Genomic DNA, 26,771 nt, shown 5'->3' on the forward strand with positions numbered 1-26,771 from the left:
CCTACTGCTGATCACCTATGAAGCCCATTCTTCACAGTATTTGACATGAGCTCTGCATAGATACAAACTATTGTTGCTGCTGACATTTAGCAAACAGTACTCTGCCTGCTCAACCACTGTAGAAAATGAGTAATGGCTATTAATAAACTTTGTTATTCTGTTTGCAGTAAGGGTTGGGATCTCACAGCAATTGGACAGGGGTGCTGCGTTGTGAGAGTCTCAGTTGAGGAAAATTGAGAGAGAACTTACCCTATGGGACTTTGCCACTAATGGGCATTAGGCTTCATCTATTCTCCATGAGCTACCAAAGACTTTTGAAGGATCAGAAGGTATAAAATTAAAGTAATATTTCTTCTGAAGGGTTCTAGGAGAGATTAACAGAACACAAATGAGATTTGTTCTTTTTAAGATAGTGTCTGCTGAACAATGTCACAGTGTGAGTGATAGGTGAGAAACAGAACTAATTTCTTGTCTTAAAGCCTCTTAAGTAAGCAGACCTGTCTTAACACTGGCAATGACTGATGCTGTCTTCAAGTTTTGCTTGTCTCTCTGGCCAGGAGATTGCAGGGGTGAAGGGAAGTTGTTGCCTAGAATCATTAAAACTTTCCTCAGGCTTTCTGTTACAGGTTGTGTGTTTAAATTGAAATGAAACAACAAAGCATATTAGATCATGGATCAAATTTGTAGGCTGGAGGCCACTAGCAGTTTGTGAAGACAGTTTGTGGTCCACAAAAGACCTTTCTCCTTGCAGTCATCTTACTGTAGATTATTTTTGCTATGCAGGTCTTCAGCCTGAGCTCCCAGCTAATAACTGAAACTCCACAAACGAAGCTTTGGGACTCTTACTGATATTTTCTACTCAGAGGTGAAGGCATCTCTAATAAAACATACACCAAAGTTGGACTGTATCCTGCCTTATACTTGCTGTCCAGAGTCAGTCCAGGAATTTCTGCTTCTGTTGAAATTGGTGAGGGTTTTGCTGCTGATTTTTGGCTGGGTCAGGATTTCACTGTGGGTCTCATGAGTATGGGAAGCCCTAGCTTCTCCCTTTGAAGCTATCCAGGAAGTAATTTCTACGAAAGAAGTTTAGGGTTTGCTCTGTTCAATTGTGAAGTACTGTCTTGTGAGGTACCATGAATGGTTATGCATTGGCTGTATCAGTGCCGAACAGCTGTACAGCACTAAACAGGAGCTCTGGGCGGAGGCATCCGGCACAGGCTGAGGGCAGTGGCACCTTTGGTTATCCTAATAAGAGGACACCAAAAGGCAACTTGGTAACGCTGAATCACATCAGGAAGAAACAGGACAGAAATGCTAAGTGTATTATCTAAGCATGAAGTGGTAAAATTCTCGTATGTCCTTAAGCAAGTGTCAGAGAATGTGATAGATATCTTCGTGTATATACAAGTCCTGCCTGTTATTGCTGTAACAAGAAATTTCTAGTCAAAGACATGATATAAAAGCATTTGACAGTCTTCATATTTTTTCTTTCAAATAACATTGGTTTTCCCTTTTCTTTGGTAACATTTTTATATTGAGATGAAGGCAAGCTGCTACTACTAGTTTGCTGCATTGCAGATGGTTGAAACTTAAAGCTTGCAAACAAAATACAGTCCTTTGAAGCTTGGAATCTAGGCTTAAGCAGGTTCACGAGATTTGGATGTTTAAAAGAACTTTAAATTCCCTTAAACAGGAATTTTCTCGCTGGCTTGAGCCACAATTCGTTTCTTTGTATGCTGCATTGTAAGAACACTTTTGGTTTTAAATAGGAAATTACATGATTTGGTATTATCTTGAATGCATGCCAAAAGAGCTGCATACGTATATTTGTTCCTTATTCTGATACAGTGTCAGTGGGCAGACTGTAAAATCTGAATGTGGGTGGAATTTGCTAAGTGTCTTGCACTAATTGAAAGCCTGAAGTGAAAAACAAGGACTCTAAGGATATATTTGTTTGTGGAAACAGTCCCCAGAACATGTTGTGATGTAACTTCAAGGCTCAGTGTCCAAAAGTATATTTTGTTGTGAGAGTAATAGGTAAATCCAAATAGGTGGTTGGATTTGCTCTCATTTTTCTGGGTTATCTATTGCCGCCTCATTCATCTACCCATCTTCACTTCAAAAAGTAATAATACTAAGCAGTCTGGGATTTTCAGCTGAACGTTTTCAGTTTGCTTGTTAGATTTATTTCTGCTATAAAATATCTTGTGATAATTTAATTGTTGTTTCTCTATTTTGAGCTGTGTGTCTGCTTTCTGAATAGTGCATCCTGGCATGGTGGCTATTGTATTATTCAGGAAGAAGTGGGCTGATTGTTACTGAAGAGACAAGCTTTGCTATGCAGGCATAGGTTTCAAGTAAGCTTGCAGAAAGCAATCTATCTGAATCCATTAAAGTTAGACAGGCGAAAGTGTCTTTTAAAAGTATAGGTGTTTTCCCAGATCTTTATTTAATAATGAGGGTGATGAATCAATTGGTAGCAATTACTACTTGACAAAAACTTACTCTACTTGGGAGGCATACCCCCCCCTAGAGATTTGCTTTAGCAAAGTTTTATCATTCATTGAGACATTAAATAATGTAGCTTACAAAACCTGCATATAGATTTTGCTATCTGCTCTCCCTGTAGTAATCTTAGTCTTCAGAGAAGACTCTGAAATGTTTCTCACTTGTGTTGCACACTTGTAGCTATTAGCCAGTTGGAAGCTTTCATGTGTAAGCAGTTGCCAGCTGGGGAGGTTGCCATGGGCAGTGTTGGAAGACAGATGAGCAGAACTAGGAGGATCAGGACAAGTAGCTTAAAACTGCGAAAAGGCAGGGCATCCATCAGCAGTTCTCTCTTTACAGAGACTTCTGGGCATCCATGCTGTAAGACATTGCTTGAGAAAGGGAGAGTGAAGCAGCTTATGAGCGCTGTGTTGGTGAAAGCAGCTGTTTGTTCAATGACCTCTTTGTCTCCAGTGCAAAATGCTCTGGTGGGGAGAGACTTAGTCAGCAGCTCACCATCAGTATGCAAGATTTATTTGCAAAGACTGTTAATAGAAGTGCTGCTCTTGCAAACACTGTTCCATGGTTAAATAGGATGGGCTCCTCTGAGGATGTGTGGTTGAATTGGATTTTTCTAATGTCAAGTTTAGCCACATTTGTCAAAGGAAGGGTCTAGAACTCTTGAAACGTTGCAGCAACTACAATGCTGCTTTTAAGAGATGGTGAATACCTGCAGGATACAGAGTACTGAAACTGTGATAAATAATCCACTTGGTCGATTTCATCACCAATGTAAGTGGCAACCACTCTGGCTGATTTGAAGAGCTTGAACTAAAGTTATTGTATCATTTACCACAGTGAAATGTGTGATGGTGCTAGTGCTTGAACTTTCTTGCTTGTTAGAAATTACACCATTCCTTTCTGTCTTCAAAAATGTTCATGTTCCAGCAGCAGTGTGACTTTTTAAGGTGCCTGGGATACTGTTGTCTACAATACAGTCCCTGGGAACACTGTATCACATCTACCTGTCTCCATCTATATTGCTGACTGAGCTTTTCTAAAATGGCACACTGTCCCCCTAGATCAATCCCCCTTAAGGTAGAGCCCCAAGTCAGGATTGCATTACTATGCCTCTGCATTCTGCTAACTGTGATCTGATGCCAAATTGTTTTAGCTGCTGCAAAAATGGTGTATTAGTCTTTGATAGAACTGGCACACAAACTAATGTTCTCAATTCTTAAATAAAATATTGACATTTTTGAGAATGTAAGTGATTCTGCCACAGGATCTTTAGAATGATGAAGTGTTGATGTTGAGTGGATTTTTGTCTGTTCACAGATGTGCAGGATATACCTCATATTAGCCATAATAATTCTCTGTATGTCCTTTCCCTGCTATAAATGTTTTCCACATATATGGCTGACATGCAGTTATTTTTGAGATCCCTAAGAGTGTTGGATACATGCCAGTCTTAATATCAAACCTCTTTGTGCGGAAGAGATTGTGCTTTCTGTGTAATTCTTGCTTGGCATAGCATTTTAATGGAGTTTTCTTTGTTACAGGATATACAAATCTTAGTGTATACTCTTGGACTGATCAGAACCATGACTGTGTGGGAGACCTGTGTGGATGCTGCACTTGTGAAAGTAATTCCCCTCTTTAGGGAATGTGGATTTGATTCTTGTCCCTTATCTAAGCAATTTCACAGCAGTAAACCTCAATATGTATTTTTTTTTATCTTGAGGGAGCCTGGGGGATAATCAGCCCCCACTTCTTTTCTCCGAAGTGTCCTGTCATTAGTCTATTCATAAGGCTTTTCAGAGTGGTGACATCCCACGTGCTTGCCGTGGGCATCTTTGCAGAAGTGAACAGTTAGCCAAATGCTTCCCAGATTATGATAGATGACTCTTGTGCTTTGTTTCCAGGAACAGTATGCAACCCAGCAGTTCTGGGGAGGAATTAATGGGAAGCAAAGTTATGCTGGTTTCTCTTCAGAATGTGGTTTAAAATATGCATGTACAAACCCAGGCTTTGACAACTCAAATTATTGCAATTTAGGTTCAGTAAAAAATGTTCCAGTAATGACCTTATCTTTGAGCTACGATCCTGACACCTGCTTGATACGTATCTCTTTAATGGTGGAAATCACTGGGAATGAGGTCTTATGATCAAAACTTGTTCTTGTTGTGAGGTGAGATCCTTTAGCCCACACAATGGAGTTGTGGTCTGTAACACAGCTAACGAATAGCAGTTTTCATCAGGTAGGTGTGGGGTCAGATACTTAAACTGGCAAAATTTCATTGACCTGAAGTTGTATACCATACAACTCCTCTGTAGGGAACCTGAGTTTAGACCTCACTTAAGGAAAAGGTTTGTGAAGCAGGACCATCAACCATCCATTGGATGACATGTGCCCCTAGTGCTGACCAGGGTGAGAGTTTGGATGGTGATGCTCTGGAAACAGGTCTGTCACTGCCTGTCAGTCTAGGTCCACTGAGAAAACAACCCTATCTGCTGGCCTGTCCTAGGCTCAGGGCATGCACTCAGGAAAATGCAAACCATCTCCTAAGAGAAGGTCCCCAACCAGTTTCTGACCCTCATTTTATATATAAAACCACCCTGTGGTTGGCAGATAGAACTAGAAAGCTGTGCTCCAGAATACTGGTGAGTGGCAGGTTCAGGATTCCAAAACAATCATAGAGTCACAGAGTATCTTGAGTTGGAAGGGACCCATAAGGAACCTCCAGTCCAACCCCTGGCTCCACACAGGGCCAGCCAAGTCAGAGCGTGTGACTGAGCACATCGTCCAGATGCTTCTGGAACTCAGTCAAACTTGGTGCTGTGACCAACAAGGATGGACCATAAAGGAATTAAATGGAAGTCTTAGAGCAGAGTACTTGTGACACAAGGAAGAAACAGAAGACTGGGTGCTTTGATAACTAATTGCAGCATGAACAAAAGCTTATCACAGCTTTGCTTGGCTTTCGGATATGTGTGTGTATATATGCCTCTTGCATCCTGGGGACAAAAAGAGGGTTTTGTACTCTTTTTTCTGGGAATCATCAGAACTGCAGTTTCAGTGCATGTGCTATTGCTACTGTCTGTGGTTCATGCCATCATACTTCTGCCTTCTTGGTATTTCTTCCATACAAGGACTATTTTTTCTTCCCTGCCCTAAGCTTTGTGCTGAATGCAAATTTGGAGACAGATTGTTGCATTATGCATTGAGCTTTCATAGCAGAAACTGCATGTCTGAAATATTTTTTTAAATGTACCTTGAGGAGAGCTGTGTGCTTGCGGGCAGAGATTTCAATGATTGTGTTTTGGAAAAGGGCCTTGTCAATTTAGTCTGTGGTGTTGGTCACTGATTTCTAGTTAACATACTAGCAAAAGATGAGTTTTCTTAGGGAGACTGTATAATCTTTCACTGACTGAAATGTATCAGAAACTAGAACTTCCATACTTAACAAAAGCATTGAGACTGTGTACAGAACTGAGATTTAAAATTGCCCTTCAGAGAAATGGAATTGGAGACATTATAATGAAAGTGGCTATTGAATTATCTTCAACGAGCTAACATGACTTGGAAATGAAGATCTCCCCTTTATTGTTCCACTGGCTAGTTAAGATTTTTCCCTGTTCAAAGACTACTATCACTATTTTCATAAACTAGATTTTACCCATTATTTCTCAAAACCCCAAAATAGTATATTGCTACTGACATCTAAGCAGTATAGAGAATTTATTTTCAAATAAAGTTTTACTTGTATTGTTATGGATGTTCTTTCTCTTGTTTTAATGAATCTAAAATAACCTTTCATTCAGAAAATTGTGCTCACTATAGGATTTACAAAAGTACTTGTGAAACCTGTGTAACTGAAGCACCCTAAATTGCAAGGGCTACCAGATAAATCCTATATTTTGCAGGGAAGCTCAGGATTGAATGAGCTATACAAAGTTGATTATAAATCATATTGCAATACCAAGTAAATATGGGTGTACTTTAGACAGTACATGTCCATGTGCATATGGCTGGTGTCAGTCTGAATTAATTGTGGGGGGCAGCCTGTCAGGCCTGATAGGTAGATTCCCTTGATGTTGAAGGGCATCACTATGAAATTTTTAATATGAATGCAATGCAACTATTTGTTCTCCTTTTTGATTTCATGTAGCTGCATGTTCTACCCTCAGGTTGCGGTCAGAACAGTGCTACACAAACCCATTTTACCCCTTCTTAACATTTTCATCGGGGAATGGAGGGATTAATTACACCTTCCAGATCTGTTGCCATTGCTACTTCATGCTATTTTCATGTCACTTGTAGACTTAAAAGCGGTGTGTATTCAAAAATGAACAAGCAGAATGATTGAAAGTATGTTATAATGTTTCGTCAAAAACAGCCTCCCAGACTCAGCATTTCAGAATTTGTACCTTGCACAATGTCTCTTATCCTAGATGCTTAAAAGTGTGTGTAGCAAGTAACCATAGCCTTAGGTAATGCAACTTTCTCTCATTTACAGTTTGAGTTTGTCCTCTTTCCTGTTTTTGGAGCTAATCAATGTTCCTATCTAGAGGTGTCTTTAGAACTTGGGTGTAGAGTCTGCTGCTGTGTATTCTCTTGGTTATAGTATAGTTAGATCTTTTAAGTAACTGCTTACACTGTGGAAAATTCAGGATTTTAGGTAGCTGAAATGTATCAGTGTAGCATCAAACTGAGGAATAATGAGCCCTGTCTATCTACGTGGGGATGACCTCCTTTATTCTATATTGGCTCTATACATGTCCATTTTTAATGATGAATGAGGATTTTGTGGAAATACTTCAATAGCTATAGCCCATATGAAATAAAGTTCTGATTTTTTTTATTAGCAAATGGATTATATGGAAAAAAGGGAGAAAAGATGGCACGTTCCCAGCAAAGTGTTTCACTCTCCTTCCCTGTCTGAATGCATTCTGCCTCAGCTTTGTCCACCCAAACCCTTTTAACAAGGATCATCAGTGTCCATGCTAATTGTAGGCCAAGTCTTCTGGCTTTTGGTTCAGTGACTGTCAAAAGTGTTGATGATTTTATGCTCCACATCCCTGTTGACAAGAAGCTCAGTTGCTGTGTCCCCTCAAACTGTAGCAGATTTGGTCATTGCCATCAGAGGATAGGTAGGGGAACTTGAAAAGGCAAGCTTGGTGAAGGTGTGCAAGGTGGCTGTTTAGCATATAGCTCCTTCCCTGGAACTGTACAAGCTTCATCTTCTCTCCATCACACCACAAACATGGTGAGGTGTTTGGTCCTAGGAACAAAACTTTTTTGGAGCTATAAGCACAACCTGTGGGCATTTCTGATACAGAATACTGCCTGGATGCCACAAAATATTTTAGTGGAGATGGAGAGCCAAATTACAGTGTGTGTCCAGGTAGGAGGAATGCAAAAAGACAACTGGATACACTTCATGCAGTATAATGGCATAGTAATGTAACAGTGTAAAACAGGGAATGATTTTTAGGAAGGAAATGTGAAAGTACAGGTTTAATGATGACCCTGTATGTGTTTCTGGCAGAATATTTCTGTTTTGAGGCAGCTTTTTGGTGAGAAATTTGCCCCCCTCAAATGACTGATTACATTTTTTGGAACAGGGTGCTCAAGAGCTTAGTATATTCCAGAATGTTTTACGTGTACGAAATAAGTCCATTTCAGAACAAGGCCAGCTAGAGGGGAAATGTCTTCCAATTGTGGTGTTATACACACAATTAATCTGGGATTATGACAATAGTCCCATAAAGCTTGTACATGTTTTAGAAATTGGGTAAATACCTCAAATGAGCAAATATATTCCCTGTACATTGTTCATGAGCTTGATTCTCCTGAGCTGGCTGTGAGGAAGGAAAAAGAAAAGGGAAAGAAACACTGGCAGTAACTGCCAAGGAGTGTTGCTACTGCTGGAGTTTTCAGGCATGGTTCTTGTAATTCAATGTGCTCTGTCTTGTTTGTACTGTCAAAAGTCCTCAAAGTTATTTTTCTTGGAGATCTGAGTAGAATGCACTTTCAAGGCCGCCTCCTTGGTACATGTTGTGTGTACCTGAAGGAGACATAAAGGGATTTTTTGATTGCTGTCTGTCATGGAGAGAGTTCACAGCAATCCCTTGTGGTTTAGCACAGTACAAAGTAGAAAAGGGGAAAGAAAGGATTTCACAGTAGCTTGACATAGAGGATCCACTTTGGATATGTGACAGGAAATGTGCGGACTCACTGGTCATCGGGATGCTTAAACTATTTCCGGTAACAGAATACACGCAACTTATAACCCACATGAAGCATTTTACCCTGGAAGCTACTGCTTTATTGAAGAAATACTCAAGTGCTTTGTGAGCTTTTTAACATAAATCTAGATCTTTTTTTCTATGATGATCATCTTAAATTTCCCATGTCATTACAGAAAGGAAATTGTATATGGCACTTCCTATCAATTCCAGTAATCTCACATTTATCTTTGGTATTGATTTTTTTGGAATACAGTGTTTGTACAATACCCAATACAGTATTATTTTAATTAAAATATGGTCAATCTTTTTTTCTTACAGAAGCTTTGATGTTGGACTACATCGCTTTCTGGTCAGGTAAGCTAATGTTTATTTTGAATTACAATTCTGTGTTAGAAAGATTTTCTGTTATAAGTAGAGATGGTCACATGAACTCAATGCTACTCGGTATTTTCTATGGCAGGCTCCTCTTTTATTTTCTACTTATGTGTTAGCTTGAGGAGCTGTAACTATTTGGCTTGGGTACATCCCAGTGGCAATCTAAGGAGCCTGTTCAGGAAAACCTTGACTCAGGAAGTTTCAGTAGCAGTGTTCTACTCATCCCTAAACAAATCTTAACTTCTATTGTACTGAAGAAAAACCTTTAAAATGCTTTTTCCACGGAATACTCAAGTAGCTTTGTATCTTCTAATAAGGGTTTGAATTTTGTATGAAACTCACTGTGGAGAGGGGGGTTTATTTTCTCAATGGACAACCTGATTGATTCAATTGATGGGATGGACTATGCTCTGAAGATGAATAAGGAAAGTGGAATAATTGTGTCGTGACATTTAGAGGAGTACAGTGATTAAAGCAGGGCACTTTAACAAGGAAAGGGATGTTAATGCATTTGAATGCTATACTGAGGAACTGGTTTTGGCTGTTTGGAGCTCTTTTGTGCGATCAACATCTCAGGCATTCACTAAGAATGTGTTTGCATTCATTTTTAGTGACCTACTTATCAACGTCTACTGATCTTTCCAGAAAAGTGTGATGTGCACCAACAAAGATGAAGTTTTGAATGGATTCAGGCCCTTAGAAAATTTATTCTATTGGTTATTTTACCCCACTAAAATGTTGCAGTATCTATCTGTGAAGAACTTTTACATTGGAAGTGTGAAAATAGTATATGAGCCAGAGCACGCTTTTTGGGTCCTGCCATGATGATCAGGCAATCTTGGGCTTTCCTTGACTTTGCCTTGCTGCCAAACTCATTATTTTAGGATTCTCTGTCATAATTTCTGGATAAAGACTGTTAAGCCTTCACATTCGTGAGCCTTTGTGGCCTTAATGCAGAGTGCTGATTTACCATCTTCCAGAGCTCTAACAGGTTGGTCACTCACTGGAGGCATTTTTTAAAGTTTTCAGAACCCTGCTTATTGCTCTTGACTGTAGCTAGTACAACAAGCATAGAGCTCCAGACAGAATGACAAATGCCTTGAAGCATTTCTCTGCTTTAGGCTCAACATCACTTGTAAGTGTTCTTATCACTTCATCTACAGTATCTGAGATACCCTCTTCAGCTTCTCAAGATTGTCAGTACCATGGCAGAATCCAGGCGAAGATGGTAATTGCCTGTCCAAGGTCTGGGTGCCAGGCAGATAGTACAAAGGGTATCTCTTAAAGGGAAGAATACTGGAAAGTATCATATCGAACACCACGCTTCTGTGGTTTAAACTAAATGCAAAAAAAAAAAAAAGCAGATAAAGCCTATGTCACAGGGAAATTTAAGTTTGTTTTTAAGGTTGCACAGGCAGCCCCCCTCCCATCCTGATACTTCATAACTTCTGTACCATTAAGGTTATCTTTTGGGTTTTGTTGTGTGTAACATGACAGCTTTCAACAGGCAGCTGGCTTCAGTAGCCATAGTGTCCATATTGCTGAGGATGCATACTCTTCAGTGTGTAGAAACAATTTTAACATATTTACATTCTGGTACCAGTTCTATAAAATCAGTTGCATCTGTATTTTGACTGGCAGACTTACTTTTAAATAATGATATGATGGTTTCCAATTCTTATATAAAACTTGGTTTAAAAATATGCTACTGTTGTAAAGGGTGCTGTGCACAGGGTCTCCTGGGGTTGTGTGCAACTACTTAAAAATAGTCATGGTAAGCATTGATATACTGAGTCTGAGCCCTTGGTAATGCTTCAGCCACAAAACATGCTTTCACTTAATACAAAGAATGTAATATGATATTCTTCTTATGCTGCATTGTTTTACATCCTGTGGAGATGTGATATTGGAATTGTATGTTCACACAAGCCCATGACCATAAATAGCCATTGAATCTGAGTAAGTTAAAGGTCAACTTTGACTAATGTGTCACTTTTTTCAAAGCCTGCTGTGGGTTCTATGCAGTGTGGTGTTCAAACCTTAGACAGCTTTAATACTTTGCTCTGTTACCTACCCATTCACTGCTTGGTAAGCCATCAGATACTTTCTCTGTAAGTGTACTGCTACAGGGCAAATATTGATCCCTTCTGTTGTAGCTTAGGCTTCCTTAACTGATCCCTTTGTGTAGTGGCTAACTTTTAGATTAGGAAACAGAAAAGTTGGTGTTACATCTCTGCTGTTAGTCTGCCATCTGACCTTTTAGAAAGTTACTGGCTTTGGTTTTGCCTATTTAGACAGTGTCTGCTCCTTAGAGCTTGCAAATCTTCTCCTGTGTTCAAATAGTCTCTGTCATAAATGGTTCTGTTCACAGCTTGGGTTAGTATGTGGGCAGAAAAAAACCAACAAACCCAAACAAACTAGTTGCAATAAGGGTTGGAAATCTATGAACTGAGATTTGAAATATTGAAGAAATACTGTTTTAAATATAAGGATGTCACCCTGCAGTAGATCAGGGAACCAAGTATGATACTTTCCAATATAAAATGTAAGGCAAAGAAAAGTAAAAACCGTCTCTGCTAGATTAACAGTTTGTGCTTAATACTTATTAAAATGCTGATTGAAGGGACCAGAACTACTTTGCTGAACGGGTACTCAAGTACTGGAACAGGCTGCCCAGGGAAGTGATGGAGTCACCGTCCCTGGAGATATTTAAAAGGCTTGTAGATGTTGCTCTTGAGGGACATGGTCTTGAGGTGGACTAGGCAGGCTTAGGCTGTGGTTGGACTTGATGAGCATGAAGGGCTCTTCCAACCCGAGTGATTCTATGATTCTAACTGCGTAGTGAGATATACACAGTCAGTGGCTTGCCCAAGTGAAATGTGGCACTAGGTATCAGTTACAGCTACAGGGCTGCTTCTGTATTCTTAGCAAAATGTTACAAAATTTCTGCCCAGCCATCTAGCTGTGGCTTGAACTATGCTTCTGAGACATTTTTTAAGATAGCGCAGGCTCAAAAGTACTGTCACTTAGAATGCTTTATAGAAAAGTGTATATTATACTGAAAAGGTTAATTATGTGGTTTTACTGGCGTCAACTCGACTGGATCATAGGTTTAGACTTCTAATAGCTTTACTTGCATACTGAAATATGGTGGCATCATAGAACTGTTATTTGGGAGATTAGAGTGCAATTGATTACATTGGGCTCTGGGCCTTGAACATTTAACTACACCTCTTGTTTGAAGCTGAGATACTAGAGATTCACGGGGGAAGATCAGTAATTTCATGATGAAAACTGGGTTTTGATGCTACCCACTAAAAATGTGCTGTGTACTTACAAGTTCATTTGCCCACTGTTTTTGCACAATGATATGAAAGAATTTGTTACTTGGTATCAGCAATAAATGTTATTTAAATTGCATGAGTACTATACATAGTAATATTGCAACTACAGGAAAAAACCTGTTTCTCCTAGATCTAGGCTTTCTCAGACTGGAGTGATGGATATATTTTCAGAGTTCAGAAATGCACAAAAATAGCCTTTGGGGTAGCAAAAGGTCTCTGAGGGGAAGCAGCAAGAGAGGCTGCCTGTTGCTGTTTGCTCGCTGAAGCAGTTTCATTAAAGAACTTCATCCAGTGCTGAGAACAGGGCATTAGATGCAATAAAGTAGTGAACATGTGAGAATATTTACTGTCCTAATGCCAAAATGTGCTGCTTTTTGGGCAGCACTGATGAGGGCAGGGGAGAAGAATGACATTTCCTGGAGGCATTATCCTTTTGAAAAATCTCCGTGCTTTCAGCACTGCTGTGCCTTTGAAAAAGTGTGAATCATACTCATTCCGGTACAGATCTGGCTTTGAAAAGAGCTGCAGGTCCATGCACCCCCAATGGTTCCCAGAGGCATCCATCTGTTAGCAGGGCTCACATGGCTGACAATTAGAATCATAGACTGGTTTGGGTTGGAAGGGACCACACAGGTTGCCTAGTTCCACCAGCTGCCCAGAGCCCCATCCAACCTGGCCTTGAGCACTGCTAGGGAGGGGGCAGCCACAGCTTCTCTGGGCAGCCTGTGCCAGGGACTCATGTTTTCCTAAAGTCTAACCTTAATCTCCCCTCTGATAGTTCAAACCCATTACCTCTCTTCAGCTTTCCTGTAGGTCCCCACTAAGTACTGTAAGGCTGCTGTAAGGTCTCCCCAGCGCCTTCTCTTCTCCAAACTAAACAAGCCCAGTTCTTGCAACAGCATGTGCCTAAACTGTCTTCTGGAGCAAACCAAGTAATTTCTTTACAAACAAAAACTTAAGTGTTGTTCTGGGGATCTTTCATACATGGTGTGGATACAAGTGCAGCAACTTTGTCTTCCCGTGTATGCGGCCTGCTAGGATTCTCCCAGTGGCTTCTACCCTCAGGATTTCCCTTTTCAGACCCTGTTTTTAGCCAGCATGTAATCTTAGTCTTTTGCCATAAAATCTGGCCACAGTGCTGCCCTTCAGACAACCTGAGAAAAACACAGTGCCCTAAGGGGCAATTTCTGTATGAGCTAGGATTGGCCAATCTATTCTAAATGAGGTTGTTTAGCCAGTTTTGCCAAATATTTCCCCTGCTTTGCCTTTGAGTTTGTCAAACTCTGACCAGTCATCTTTTATGTAGCCTCTGTGTCTATGGGAGACCCACTGAATAAGCAATGCTTTGTGTTTCCTGCAGTATGTCTTTCATTTTTTTCACTTGCATTGGTGCTGGCATAAAGGTGCTGCAATGATTAAGTAGGAAAATATTTTATATCTAGCTTTAATCATAAAAATAGTGTACAGGGTAAAAACTGCCATAGATGTAAGTGACACTTGAATCTATATGCTTCCTGGGGAGGAATCTAGTGATACTGGTACTTAATTTGTCACATGCAGGGGGGACCACTGTGCATAGGACATGTAACTGTTGTTTTCTCATTTACTTTTGCGTCCTTTCTGTCTCCAAGCCCTAGCCTTTGAACTAAGCAAGGACTAGTAGGAAATGAGGCTTTAGCAGGTACTTGTTAGTCTCAACTCCCTTGGATCACTGTGCTGTTCTGGAGCAGTGTGGGTAAAGCCAGTGGAAGTACTAGAAGCAGTCTTTTTAGTCAAGGGTGTCCAGCTGTGAAACAAGCTTCTAGAGCAGACTAACACAGAAACAGGCCTTTTCTAAGTTAGCTGACAAAAAAAGCCCTTCTATAACAATTCCTCCTTAGCCAGGGAGCTAGGAGGAGCAAAAGGTGATTCTTGCTCTTTTGTACATCTTGTGATGGAGATGCAATGTGTGGGAAACATCCCGTGTATACACTGACTTGAAATTTTGTGATTAAGTTAGCACGTTGAGTACCCAAGGATGTAGTCTTGTTGCTAATAAAAGCAGCTGTAATAATCCCATCTAGTGATTGGATGGCTTTGTGCCTTATAGGTAGTTTTAAGGTTCAAGTGTTAATTTCAGTGCAGAAGTAGTGGTATTGGGTTAGGAATTATTTCTTGTTTGGATTTAGTTTCAAGATGGGGCCTTTAGAGTTTCTGCAAAAACTGTTTAAAAGCTCTAAACCAGGAGAGCAGCAGTCAGTCTGTCTGTAGAGACCCCTGCATGGCGGCTCTGGAAGCGCTAGCTCTGTTCATAAAGTGCTGTGGTTGCATCCAGCTGCATTGAGGGTTCCTGTGAGCTCTGCTTTCAGACATGCTGGAATGCTTGCTGATGTTAGCAGTTTTTGAAGGGGTCAGCACCACCCTAACTGTGCTCCTGTTGAAAGTGAAGATAACACTGAAGCGGTATTTATGAAAAACAAAACCTAAACTACACAAACTGGGCTGTGCTTGGAAGCATCTACAGTGTTCCCAAACACAAGATCCAGCCTTACTCCTGTTTAAAAGTCCATAGCTGAACTCCTGTGGGTTGTGTTGGGAGGCTCTGGGAATGTTGTACCGCGTGTGCGTGGGGCATAAGTACAAACTGTACAAGTGCCTTGTGATGTTTAAAATCAGTTGGGGTGTCTTGCTTAGAGTGGGATGGTGTCCAAAAACCTTCAAACTAATTTTAAAAAAATAACCCAAACAAAACTCACCTTGATCAGACATCAATGAAGTGATGAAATTGCTTCAGAGCGACTGCAGCCTCTCAAACACCTTCTCAGAACTAAACTTTTTTAAATAGAGAAAACAATCTGTTGTTACGTAATGAATTAGTATTGAGTGTGTTGCAAAAATAAGGCTGGGTTTTGTATAAACAAAACCAAATCTTTATGTAAATGTTATGTAAATGTGACATTTAACTTAAACTGTTGTAGTGGGGAAGCCGGGATTAACAAGGTACAGATCTCATCATGTTTATGTGTTGCCACTGTGAATTAAAACAGTTTGTTATTTTTGTTGCAGGGTGTTTGAGTTACTATCTGTGAGCAAGGAGTATGTTGTTTGTGGAACATGAAGTATTTTGAGCCTCAGTTTAATAATTTTGCTGAGTAGTGTAATGGGGCAAGATCAAGGTTGGATTTCAGTGTAATAGCAGAAAGCAAGCGCCCAGGAGTCTTGAACCACCTGAGATTGGGAGGATGCTGAATTTACTCTTTGTGAAGCCAGAGAAACTACAACATGGGAACACTTCTGTCCCTGCCTTTGACTATAAGGGCCAGAGTTAGGATGGAGTTTACACATGGTTTCAGTCTGAGGGACTTTGAGTCTTTCATAACGGCAGCAACCTGTCTTTCAGAGTCACAGACCTGAATTTGTAACAAATGTGATGTGTTAAATATACTATTTATATAGTGCTTCCAGTTCCACAGAACACTTGTAGCTAAACATATGTATAAAGATTTTTAGATGACCTGGATTACAGATTAACTAATTTCAGCTCCACTTTCTTTTGTTTAATTCTTCTATCTTACGTTTAATGTTGCTGTGGGTCTGCATTTGCACCTTGGCATGCCAAGAGACTAGATTATAACTTCCAAATGGTAGTATGTGGTTGGTTTCAACTCCAATTTCAAAGTTATTTCCTGTTTTGTGCTACAGATGCCTTTTGGAAAGCCATGTGCTGTTTTTGCCTGTGAATAACGGGAGCGCTAAGGTGTGGAACAGTGCTGGGCAAGAAGTGGACAAACTGGGATGGGAAGAGAATTCTCTTCTGCTCCCAGCTTCCCATAAATGAGTTGTATGTGGCACAGCTGCTGTAAATTACACCTTAGCCAGCTCATGGCTGGGAATAACCAGTGGCAGCTGCTCCGAGGTTGCCTTTTCCTCCTCCTTAAAAAGAAACGCCAACCTCCTGCCCCGCTTCCCCTGCCCGGTGCGGGAGGACCAGCCCCTTCCATTACAGCCGCTTTATTTCTGTCCGGCTGCTAACTCGGTACCGGCGCAGGCTCCGGGCGCAGCGGCCCCCGCGGAGCAGCGTTTTTCCGGAAAGGACGCGCTTTCCCGTCGCTATCGCGACTTTCGGCCGGGCCCGCCCCGGGACCCCGCCGCGGCGGGCGGGCGGCTCCGGAGCGCGGCCGCTCTGTGCCGCCAGGGGGCGGCCTTGGCCTGGCGCTGCCGGCCCTGGCGCTGGGCGCTGCCTGCCTGCGGGGCTGCCCGCTCGCCGTCGGGCTGTGCCTCGCCCGGCCCCCGCGGCGGGCCGGCGGGCGGCGCGGGAAGCAGGGTGACCTAGAGGCCGCTCCGTCTGGCCGCAGGCGGCCCGGAGGGCTGCCGGGCAGCATCCGCGGAGCTGCGTGCGGTCTGTCCCTCCGCACCTGTGCTTCACCTGTGCCCAGCTCAGCTCGGGGAGGGCCCAAACTTTGTGTGCTTACCATACGCGTTCTCGAGAACATCTCTGCATGGGGAACGCTGCTGGTCCATAGGGCTGCCTTTCTGTTCTTTGGAAGGAGGTCTGGTTCTAGGGAGTGTGCATCCCAGAGGACCCAATCTATTGCCTGACCTGCTTTGCGTTTGTGCCCTGTCTTCCTCAAGCGCCTGTTCAGGCAGTAAGCCGCTTGTGTAACATATGGGATCCTAGGAACGGCTGCTCAGAATAACCCATCTGGGGTAACGCAGTGGAACTCAGGGTGACTCCCTCTGTCCGTCCCCGTGGGAAGGAAAGCCTGAATGCGTTTCTCTTCCATGGCTACCTTACTGCTGGGAGCGTGCTAGGGGCTGGATCCTGTCCTGAAGATCATGGCTCTTCAGCCTGGCTTGATGCTCAGGGTCAGCTTGCTTGACTTTGGGTCCAAAGTGGTTTTGGGGAGGTTGTGATATATAGCATGTCAAAAAGGCCCCAACAACCTGCTTTAATCTGAGGTCAAAAGTTTAAAGTCATCTTAGATCATCACATCTGGGTAGCACGTTATCAGAGGTGTTACTGAAGTAGATATAGCATTACTGCTTATTTTAGGGCACTGCAGCATCATGCACCAGTTGCAGTCAGATCAATACCCTGGTAACCTGTGTAGTGGCTGGTACACAGTCTGCTTTCGGTCCTTGTCCCTGATTGTGTAGGCTCTAATCATAGACTTCGTTCTAGGTTCTCTGAATAGTCCAGGGGAGTCAAGGAAGTCTGTGAGTTTAACTATTTAACCTTAGAGCAAGGTGCAAAGGATGGGTGTGAGAAACATCTAAAAGAGGGTGGGAAAGGATGAAGGCAGGAGGGATTGGTAACTCATATCTAGTTAACCACAGATCAGGTGCTTTGAGGGTTTCAGTGTGGAGGTGAAAATGCTTGGAGACACTGGAGTGGCGTCATTAGACCTTGATATCTGTGTATCTGTCTGCAGCAGTATTGATTTCAGTGGTAAAGCCTGAGTAGAGGACTTGACTGCCGTTATTTACAGCACTGATGGCAGTGTGTTTAGAGCTGGAAGCAGGATACCCGGGAGAGGGTAGAGTACACTGTTAAAAAGTGCTGCCTGCCTAGGATGGGAGGCATTTTAGTGAATGTCAAGCTGAATAAGACACCTTTATTCTTTCTGGATTGATTCCTAAATGGCATGTGGGGTTGTTGAGTGCAAATCACAGGCCACCAGTATTATGAAAGGCTCTGGGATATGTCTGAGGATACAGATGCTGAGTGGTGGTACAGCAGTGTAAAGTGCCATCTGAGCTTTGGTGTGGACTGTGGGAAGTCAATGAGATCTGAATTTCACCCTGAAGATCTCTGTTTTTTCTTTTCATAGCTGAAGCAGGATAATGATCATCCTTTGTAAAATGCTTTGAGATCTGTGGATTAAGAATGCTATATAAGAGCTCAATGTTGATATTTAGCATAAGCTCTTTACATAACACCAAGAACAGATGATAAAGCAGGCCAGGAAGTAACTATTGGATTTAGAGTTGTTCTATCACAGATATAAATTTAGGGGGGAAAAAAAAGGCAGTGCTCTGGGGTATTTTTTGCAATCTGTATGTGCTTGCAATTGTATTTACTTGGGTGGATTATAAATGTAAAGAAGGAACTATAGTAAAAAGCGATCTTTTAAGCAGCTAAGGAAAAAAAAAAGCATGTATAAATTACTTCAGTTAACATCTTTGCAAATAAATATGTTGTTTAAGGAGAAACACACCTGAATAAGTTAGCCTGTGTGAATCAAAATCTCATGCAGACTTCCATTTTAAAGGCCACAAATAAATAATTGGGTAGAACTCATATTTATAGAGGAATGAGGGGTCAAAGCCTGCAAGCTTCTATTTATCTTACAGTCTGAAATAAGAGTAAAGTAACATGCTGTAGGCTTCCTACTATATCCCAAAAATGTAATTGCAGTACCTGCATGTGGCGCTGAAGATTGAGCTAAGGTCATGGCAACAAAAGGATTACACTTTTTTATCAGCTGTCACACAGTTTTGTTTGCTTTCTTCTGGAGAAGATTTAGCATCTTCTGGCAAGCAACAGAGCTGGACACTTGAAAAGTAATTCCAGTTTATCTCTGCATTTCTGTTCTATGTAAATAGCAAAAGGCAGTTTTCTTGCCTGAGTTACTTCATATTACAGTAAACCAAAAAAGCGTTAAATAAAGGAGAATTCCACCTTGTCCAATGTGAAGAGAATCAGAATGTATAAGTATTGCTCTACTCTTTTTTGTGAATACTGATATTATATAATGAACATTATCTCTAGCTATAAGGATAATGGTGTTCCATGTGCTAGTGCTTTTCAGAGATGGTTCTAGTAGATTTAGAGATTATTTAAAAATGTATTGAGCATTTCAGTACAATGAATTGCTTTTCAAATCTGGATTATACTGTTGCTCTGAAAATATTAAATATTAGACATTTATGACTTGCTGGTGAGGCAGAGTAGTGTTAAATACTGACCTTATTTTTTTCATCAGTGATAGAGAGCTAACATTAAAATATAAACTTAAACAGTGTTTTTCTTTGTGTTCTGCCAAACGTGGATATATATGTATAGAGAAGAGCAATTTGTATATAAAATCTTTTCTGGATTGAAAAGGGGAACCAAAACAGACCACAGGTTACTCAGGTAGATTTTTCTCCTTTGAATGCCCTGAATGTAGCAACAGCTCAGGAGCAAATCTGAGTAACCTAAGTAGTGTTGATCATGCCACGGAGAAGAGATTTGCTGACCTCTGCAGGACTTATAGATTGTCTAAAAGAATAATTAATGTGATCACTGAGAAACTTTTGCAAATGCTCAGCAACAGTGAAATGCAGAAGCTTGCCTGTAGGATGATAGACAGGTTGATTGTGTTCAGGATGTACACAGTTTCTAGGATGCTTCTCAGCTGGGACACAGGAGCAAAAATGTTGCTGATTAGAAAAATGTATCCGTCTTGGTCTCTGTATGCTACTTAAATAGACTGTACTGTGCTGCTTGAGTCACCATCCTTGGCCTTATTTAAAAGATGTGTCAGTGGTCCACTAGTGGTGGACATGGCAGTGTTAATGGTTGGACTTGATGATCTTAAGTGTCTTTTCCAACCTAAACGATTTGCTGTTTCTACTTGCCACCTTGTACTGACATTGGTTCTGCAGGAGTGCTGTCAGTATTGGACTTCAGCTACCTTGGATCTATTTCTGCATGGTTGCTGTAGGAGGGCTGTGCATAGAGGACCCAAGGCTATGTGCTGCCTCTACTGCATGGAGTTGATGTCCAAGTACCAAGGACTCCAAAATACCTCCTGACTTTCCTGCCCTGGGGACTTCCTGTGGAACTTCTCAGCTTTTGAGTGCAAATCTGGAGTTTGCTTAGTGGTATCACAGTTACTTGTCATTCCTCTCTCAGACAATAAGCCAAGAAAAAATACGTTTCCAGCAAAAATGACCTGATTTAGATGACCTTTTTTGTCAAAAAGTGCTGTTATATAGAATTAACCTTTCATTTAGGGTGATGACTCAAGATAAGAGGAGCTTCTTTTGCATCAGAAGTAAATGATTAAAACTGCAGCTGTTGAAATAGAACTTGAGAGCAGCCTTGGGTGGTTGGCTAGTTTTAGCTGACAGCTGAGCAAGAGTTTTCACTTATGAGACACCTGCAGTTTTATTACTGGTCACAAGGCAAGACATTATCTTCTACTGTCATCTTCTAATGAAAAAAAAAATTACAGGTGAAACCTTAGCAAATGAACTTGAGTCAAGAGCTTCCTCTGTGCATGTTCATTAAGGGTTTGTCCTATGCAATGTACCTGGTAGCACCAGTGACTCATAGATGTCAGTGTGTCTTTTAGAGCTTCATTGGACAGTCGGCTGTTGAAACCGACATGACATATGGTGGGAGCTTTCTGTAATGTAGATCTTAATAAATATTTTATCTCTTCTTGTTTATATTGTCTTGTAGTTTTTAAACTATGTAAACAGCAAAATGGAGATGGTTAACAAAGTAACCATGGAAACCTGCTTTATGCTCTTTCTCTCCCTCTCTCTGTGGAAATGTTTTTTAATGATATTTATTTAATGGTATTCTTCCCCTCACTGTGACTTGAACTGAACCAACAAAATAAGCCATAAAAATTGTATTTTAAGTTGTTGGTTGTCTAGTCACAACCAAGAGACCAATATTTGTGTGATCAGTGTAAAGAGAGAGTTCATGTTCATACTCTCTATTTAGTATAGCACCATAAGAGTGAAGTGGAAGGAAGTAACTGTAAAACCATAGGAAGCTTTGACTGGACAAAATGCATTTGTAAAGAATGGGATCTTTAAATCATCAGTGGTTTTCTCTGTTGTGAAATGCGGGATGAGGAAAACAGCTAAGCAGTCATTTGAGTTTTTTATTGATATTTCAAGTATTTGAGTGCTAACTTGCATAAGATAAAAGCATCATTAAACTAAATTATGGTACCTTGTGGGGCAGAGATTCCTGAACTGGAGATGGTGCCTCCACTTTGAGGAAGTGAAAGTCAGCTGAGGTCTTGTTTAGTCCCTTTGATTTTGGGAGTGCTTCCTTTAGGGATCCTGGTAGATTAGAGCAAAGTTAACTATAAGATAAAGCATTGTGGGATCAGTGCACAGCTCACTCTGGCCAAGCAGTCTGTCTTCCCTAGCAGGCAACGGTGAGAACCTAGCGAGGAGATCTGCACAGCCCAGTCAAGCCTTGTCAGTAAACTGTCTGTGGCAATTTGTAGTTTGTGAACTTCTCAGGTCAGAAGTGGCATCTTGAAGTGTGATGGCCTCTCGTGTGTGCTGGCTTATGGACCTTATGGGTTTAGAACAGAATTACTGCCATGTAGGTGAAATGCCCTCTGAGGAAGGGGTAACTGCAGCATGTTCTTTGAACTCTCAGAGTAGGAGCCATGATCTCTTGGCACTTGCAGTCATTAGCAGCATTCTCCCATTTAAAAACTGCTTAGTTTTTTGCATCATGCATGTTGCCAAAATACAAGTGGGTTTCAGAGAGCTGAACAACCCTGTGCCTACAGAACTGGCAAAGAGGAATATGAAGGAAATAATTCTTTATGTTCAGAAATCATTAGGATTTAGCATTAAAGTGCCAGAAGAAAAAAAAAACAGTACTAGGTATAACTTACCTTTCTAATTAATTCCTTACAAAATGTTAATTGCAAATACAACTTACACATTTTGTGTAATGAGATAATTTTAAGAAACACTTAAGTATATTAAAATTTCACAGGGCTTTTCATATTTTAATTCTGGACTATTTCAAGATGACTTTCTATATGTTGGCATGACAGTAATTAAACTCAGCAGAAAGAGTTAGTGGTCTTTCATTTTTATCAAATGAACAATTGATTCTAGTAATACAAAACCCAATTTTATTTCTTGGATTAACTTAGTTTCAGTGATTAAATAGAGACATCTATTACACAAATGCTCTTACTGTCCTATGGCTTCCCTAATTTGGGAGTTGAAGAACTACTTAGTGGTCCTCCAGTGGCCTGGAGCATTACTCTGTTGTTTAGTACGGTCTCAGCTGCCAGGATTTCCATCACATTTTGGAAATTCTATCAAAGCTTTTACATGCAACAGCTCTAGTTCTTTGAGATATGCACCTTTGCAAGATCTTCCTTTACTTTTGTTCCAGAACTGCAGATTTGTTGATACTTTGAACTGTCTGATCAGTGCTTTGCATGACTTAAGAGTAGTGCTCAAGGAACAAAAGTTATAATGAATAATTATGCAATTTCGTATTCATGGTTTTGCCTTGGATTTTGGCTCATGGTACTGCAGGGCACTCTGTCTTGTATGGGTTTTTAGTTTTCTACAGGAGGTATTATAGTGGGTAGGAATTAAGCCCTGACATAGGTAAAGAAATTGTATCAAAGCCACCAGTATTTCACTTCTGTATTAAAAATTAGCCTGAATAGGAGCAAAAGTGTTCAGTACACCAGACAGAAATTGCTCCTGCAGGCCAGTCTCCTGTTGTTTGTGCTCTTCTCTGGATGTGATATCAATCTCTGTTTTGGTTTTTGATTCTCAAAAATCAATAGAGGCAAAGTTAGCATAGCTAATAGCTACATGACAAGTTGTGATTGCATTGTCTGTGGCTGAATTTCTGGGTGCAATCTGTGAAGAAGAGTTAAAGCATGTGCCAAAAACCCTGCAGATGTGGTATAGCAATACATATGTTGCTCAGAGTAGGCATAGTCTTACTTGCTTAATGTTACCAAGTTAGAAGACATTTTAGTGCTAGGAGGCAAGTATCTGTTTAAGCACTGCCCAAATTAATGCTCTGTGAGAGAAGTGTATGCCTCTGGCCTGTGTGCTGCACAGTGCTCAAAAGGGAGTTTCAAGGAGTGAATGTCTAGTACCATCCATGCTCCTAGTTCCTCTCCAAATTATTTCATGCCTCACTTCTGTTTTAAATGGATTTTTCCTCCTCTTCTGTTGAACTGAGGAAAGATGAAAACTTGATCCACCTCAAGCACGGAGCAGTGACACAAGGTTTTATGGAGTGCTGTTGAGTGCACAGACCAAATCAACAGGGGAAGCCTGAAATTATTTTTCTCAAATTTCTTTCACCCTAAGCATGGCTTTATAACAAAAGGCTCAGAAAGCAATATTCAGACAGAAGTGTCTCGCTCCAGCTGATGGTGTCTCTGAAGAATTCAGAAGTAAATTAGAAAAATAATGACTGCTTTCATTAAGATGTTTCAACTGTGAAAGCAAATGTGTTGGAGTTACATGCTTTTGCTAGAGCTGTAGATGCACAAATCGTTTTTTGGATTAGACTGAAAAATCATTTAATCACAGAAAACTGACATATCTTTGGGCTGATTATGATCGGTGTCTCAGAGGCAGCGTACATCTTGACTGGGAGATTATCATTTCACTGGAGCAGCACAGACCAGAACCTTTGCAGAGCCGTCACAGCATGCTGACTCCTCCCATGTATCCTTTGGAAATCTCTTGGGGGCAGTATGTTGGAAACATTGTTATGACTTAATTTACATAGAATTGCTGACTTGACATTTTGCACCAGCCTATAGTAAGAAGACAACATTTTTTGAAGCGCAGGAATGCTAATTAATGCATGTGTGCAGGTTAGGCCACTTTCCACAGGAGCAGAATTTCTCTTTATTAAGCAACAAAGTTATCAATGCCGTGGTGTTGGGTTAGTGTTTTGTGCTTTATTGTTTGTGTCCTCATAACAGACGGCTTCAGACCTTGATAAAACATACAATTTTCTTCAAATAGAACCTCATGCTTGTGTTGAAACCAACAGAATTTGTTCTGTTTCTGTATGTTTTATAGAAATAAAGATGTTTTTTTTTTCTGAGGAACTGTGTGGCTTGAGGTCCTGATGTTGTCCCCAAGAACTGCTGATGCAGAAGTCTCCCCAGAGATGCATGCAGTAGGTCCTAGTTCTTCCAGAAGGATAATTTAAAAATAAATCAGCAATCAAAATGTCCCACAGTTCAGACTCATAAGACCTCAGAAGACTAATGATAAAATTAGTGCTCCTACCTCTCGTATGCTTCCTTTCAGTTAGGAGCTCCTTGCTCCTCCATGCAGGCATCTTCCTGCCTTTGCTTGAGTTCTTATTCATCAGAATAGACCTTGAGCTTGGAAGAGGTGAATCCCGGGCAGAACTCCATGCACTCTAGCTGCTCTGTCACTTATTAGGCAAGTCTCCCTCCTGGCCTTGCCATCCTGTCCTTCCTGAAGAGCCGGTGCTCCTCCATCACAGCACTCCAGTCATGGGGCTGCACAGAAACTGCTGGCTCCCTGCACTGTGTGCATTAGTGCAGAGGTGTGTGAGAGCCACCCTGGGGTGCTGAGTCCCAAAGCAAGAGTGGGCTTGAGAGCTTTCCCCATGACTCTGGCACTCTTTTTCGTTGTCTTTTGCACAAAATGTATTGTAAAGTACAGAGAGATGTACTTCATCGGTACTGAAACAAACTACAGGAGTGTATTGACCCAATATCTTTGTTTGGCCTGCCTATTTTTCCTGCATTTTGATTTCTTTTCAATTTGTGATCAACATTAAGGGTTTTCAGTGTAATCAATTTAGTACTAGCCCTTAGGAAATTATGTTAATGAAGTAGCTCCCAAATGACTTGGTTTAGATGTACTTTGTGTGATGAACATGGCTTCCTGTGGGTTTTTTGGTTTATCTTGGTTGTAGTTTTCAGAGCAGAGTGGTTATTTCTTAAAATTTCTTTTAGGGAAAAATAATGTCTAATTAATGATTTTTTTTTTAAGACCAAAGAAACAAAAGGAAGCTCTAAAGAGAGCTGGTTTATTTGCATTCTTTTATATGCAATCAACCAGTTTGTGATCTGCCTATATTAATTTATTCCGGGTTTAATATCATTCCATCTGTGCTTTTTTGAGTTGTTCCTACTAAACAAAAAGGTATAAATGAAATATTTATATAGGAACACCTGGCAACCAGTTGTGCAGTGAACAGCTCTGCCAACTCTGTGAGAAACCTCGGGTCAGGAAAAGTGATTAGTGGTGCTGCAAGGCGGGAGCACTGACACAGCAGTGTCAATGATCTTCCAGTCCTGATGGGAGCAGATCGTATGTGCTGTCAATCACCAGACTCAGAAAAGGGGGGTGGGGGAACAGTAAGGGAGAGCAAACAGAGGCCAGTAGCACAGTTTTACTTACTGTCTTGCCTGTGGTACTGGTGACCTAGCTGTGTTGAAAGATGCTCCTGTTTTTTCAGTAGCTTCATGACTACTGATTAATTATATTCTTTCCTCTTTGCAGAAGCACCCCTCTCTCTTAACTGATATAACTGGAATCAGGATTAAGTCCATTGTTTTTGAAATCAGTTTCCCACATATCAGGCCATAAGTACTGTTTCTTCAGGTTACCTGTACATGGGCAACCTTGTGTAGATCCAAGCCTGGATGTTGGTGTCCCTGCCTGTGGCAGGGGGGTTGGAGCTCTGTGATCCTTGGGGTCCCTTCCAACTCATGCCATTCTGTGATTCTATGCTGAGTGTGCAGCATGGTCCCAGCTCTGCTGAAATGCCTGAACATAAGGGAAATACTATTTAGTGACTAACTCTTCTAAATGCTGTTAGTGCTTTATTGATTTAACCTGAAATGTAAACCCATGCTGTTTAGACTTCTCAAATTGGGGGGTGGGTGGGGGTGGGTGGAAATCTGTTCTTGACAAAGCTTTGTGTCTCTGTGGTGTATGTGCTTTGTTGCTCTTTGCTTTTTTTTTAATGTGAGATAATGTAGCCAGTGTTTAAGATACTGGAAAGTGAAGATAAGAGCTTCAACTAATCTCATCTGACTGAAGGTACTCTATAATTTGTCATACCTGCCACTTAACTGATTTGAGTTAAATTGACACTAGAGGAAGGGTTTTTTTCCCCCCATCCATTGCCATGGATCGAGGCGGAAGAGGACATGGGACTGTGTGTTATTTCTGTTGCATGCACAAATGCCTCAAAAGACTTGATCTAAAGGCAGTTGGTGCTTCCAAGAGCAATGGGCTTTGATTCCTCTTCGCTTTACAGAAACCGTAGCCACAAAATGTACAAATAGGCTGCAAATTGCTATAATTTGCTTTTGGTAGTGTGTCCTACCCACGCTGCCAAAGGGTAAATCATAACACTGGGCACTGGAGAAGCATACAGGGGGAGAGTGAAATGATGGGGAGTAGGAAGACGGTGCGTGGATTGAGTTCTGACAGCGTGGCAGGCTGGTCTTCTTGGCAGCAGATGGCATTAAAATGTCAGAGCATTAAAATATGCATGTCAGGAATAGGATTGGGCATGTAAGAGGCAATTATTCC

The 26,771-nt window shown here is 41.1% G+C and overlaps 1 protein-coding gene across 1 annotated transcript in view; it reads left to right on the forward strand.

Annotated features, from left to right (window-relative positions):
• HHAT (hedgehog acyltransferase) overlaps positions 1-26,771 on the forward strand; it is a gene marked incomplete at both ends in the record, with an annotated part of 151,320 nt that overhangs the window by 25,580 nt on the left and 98,969 nt on the right. Inside the window, one exon of the mRNA XM_084261094.1 lies at positions 9,061-9,096. Coding sequence (XP_084117220.1) covers positions 9,061-9,096 — 36 coding nt within the window. The remainder of the gene's footprint in view (positions 1-9,060; positions 9,097-26,771) is intronic.

Source organism: Gallinula chloropus, assembly GCF_964237585.1.
Source record: "Gallinula chloropus genome assembly, chromosome: 3".
Taxonomy (NCBI): Eukaryota; Metazoa; Chordata; class Aves; order Gruiformes; family Rallidae; genus Gallinula; species Gallinula chloropus.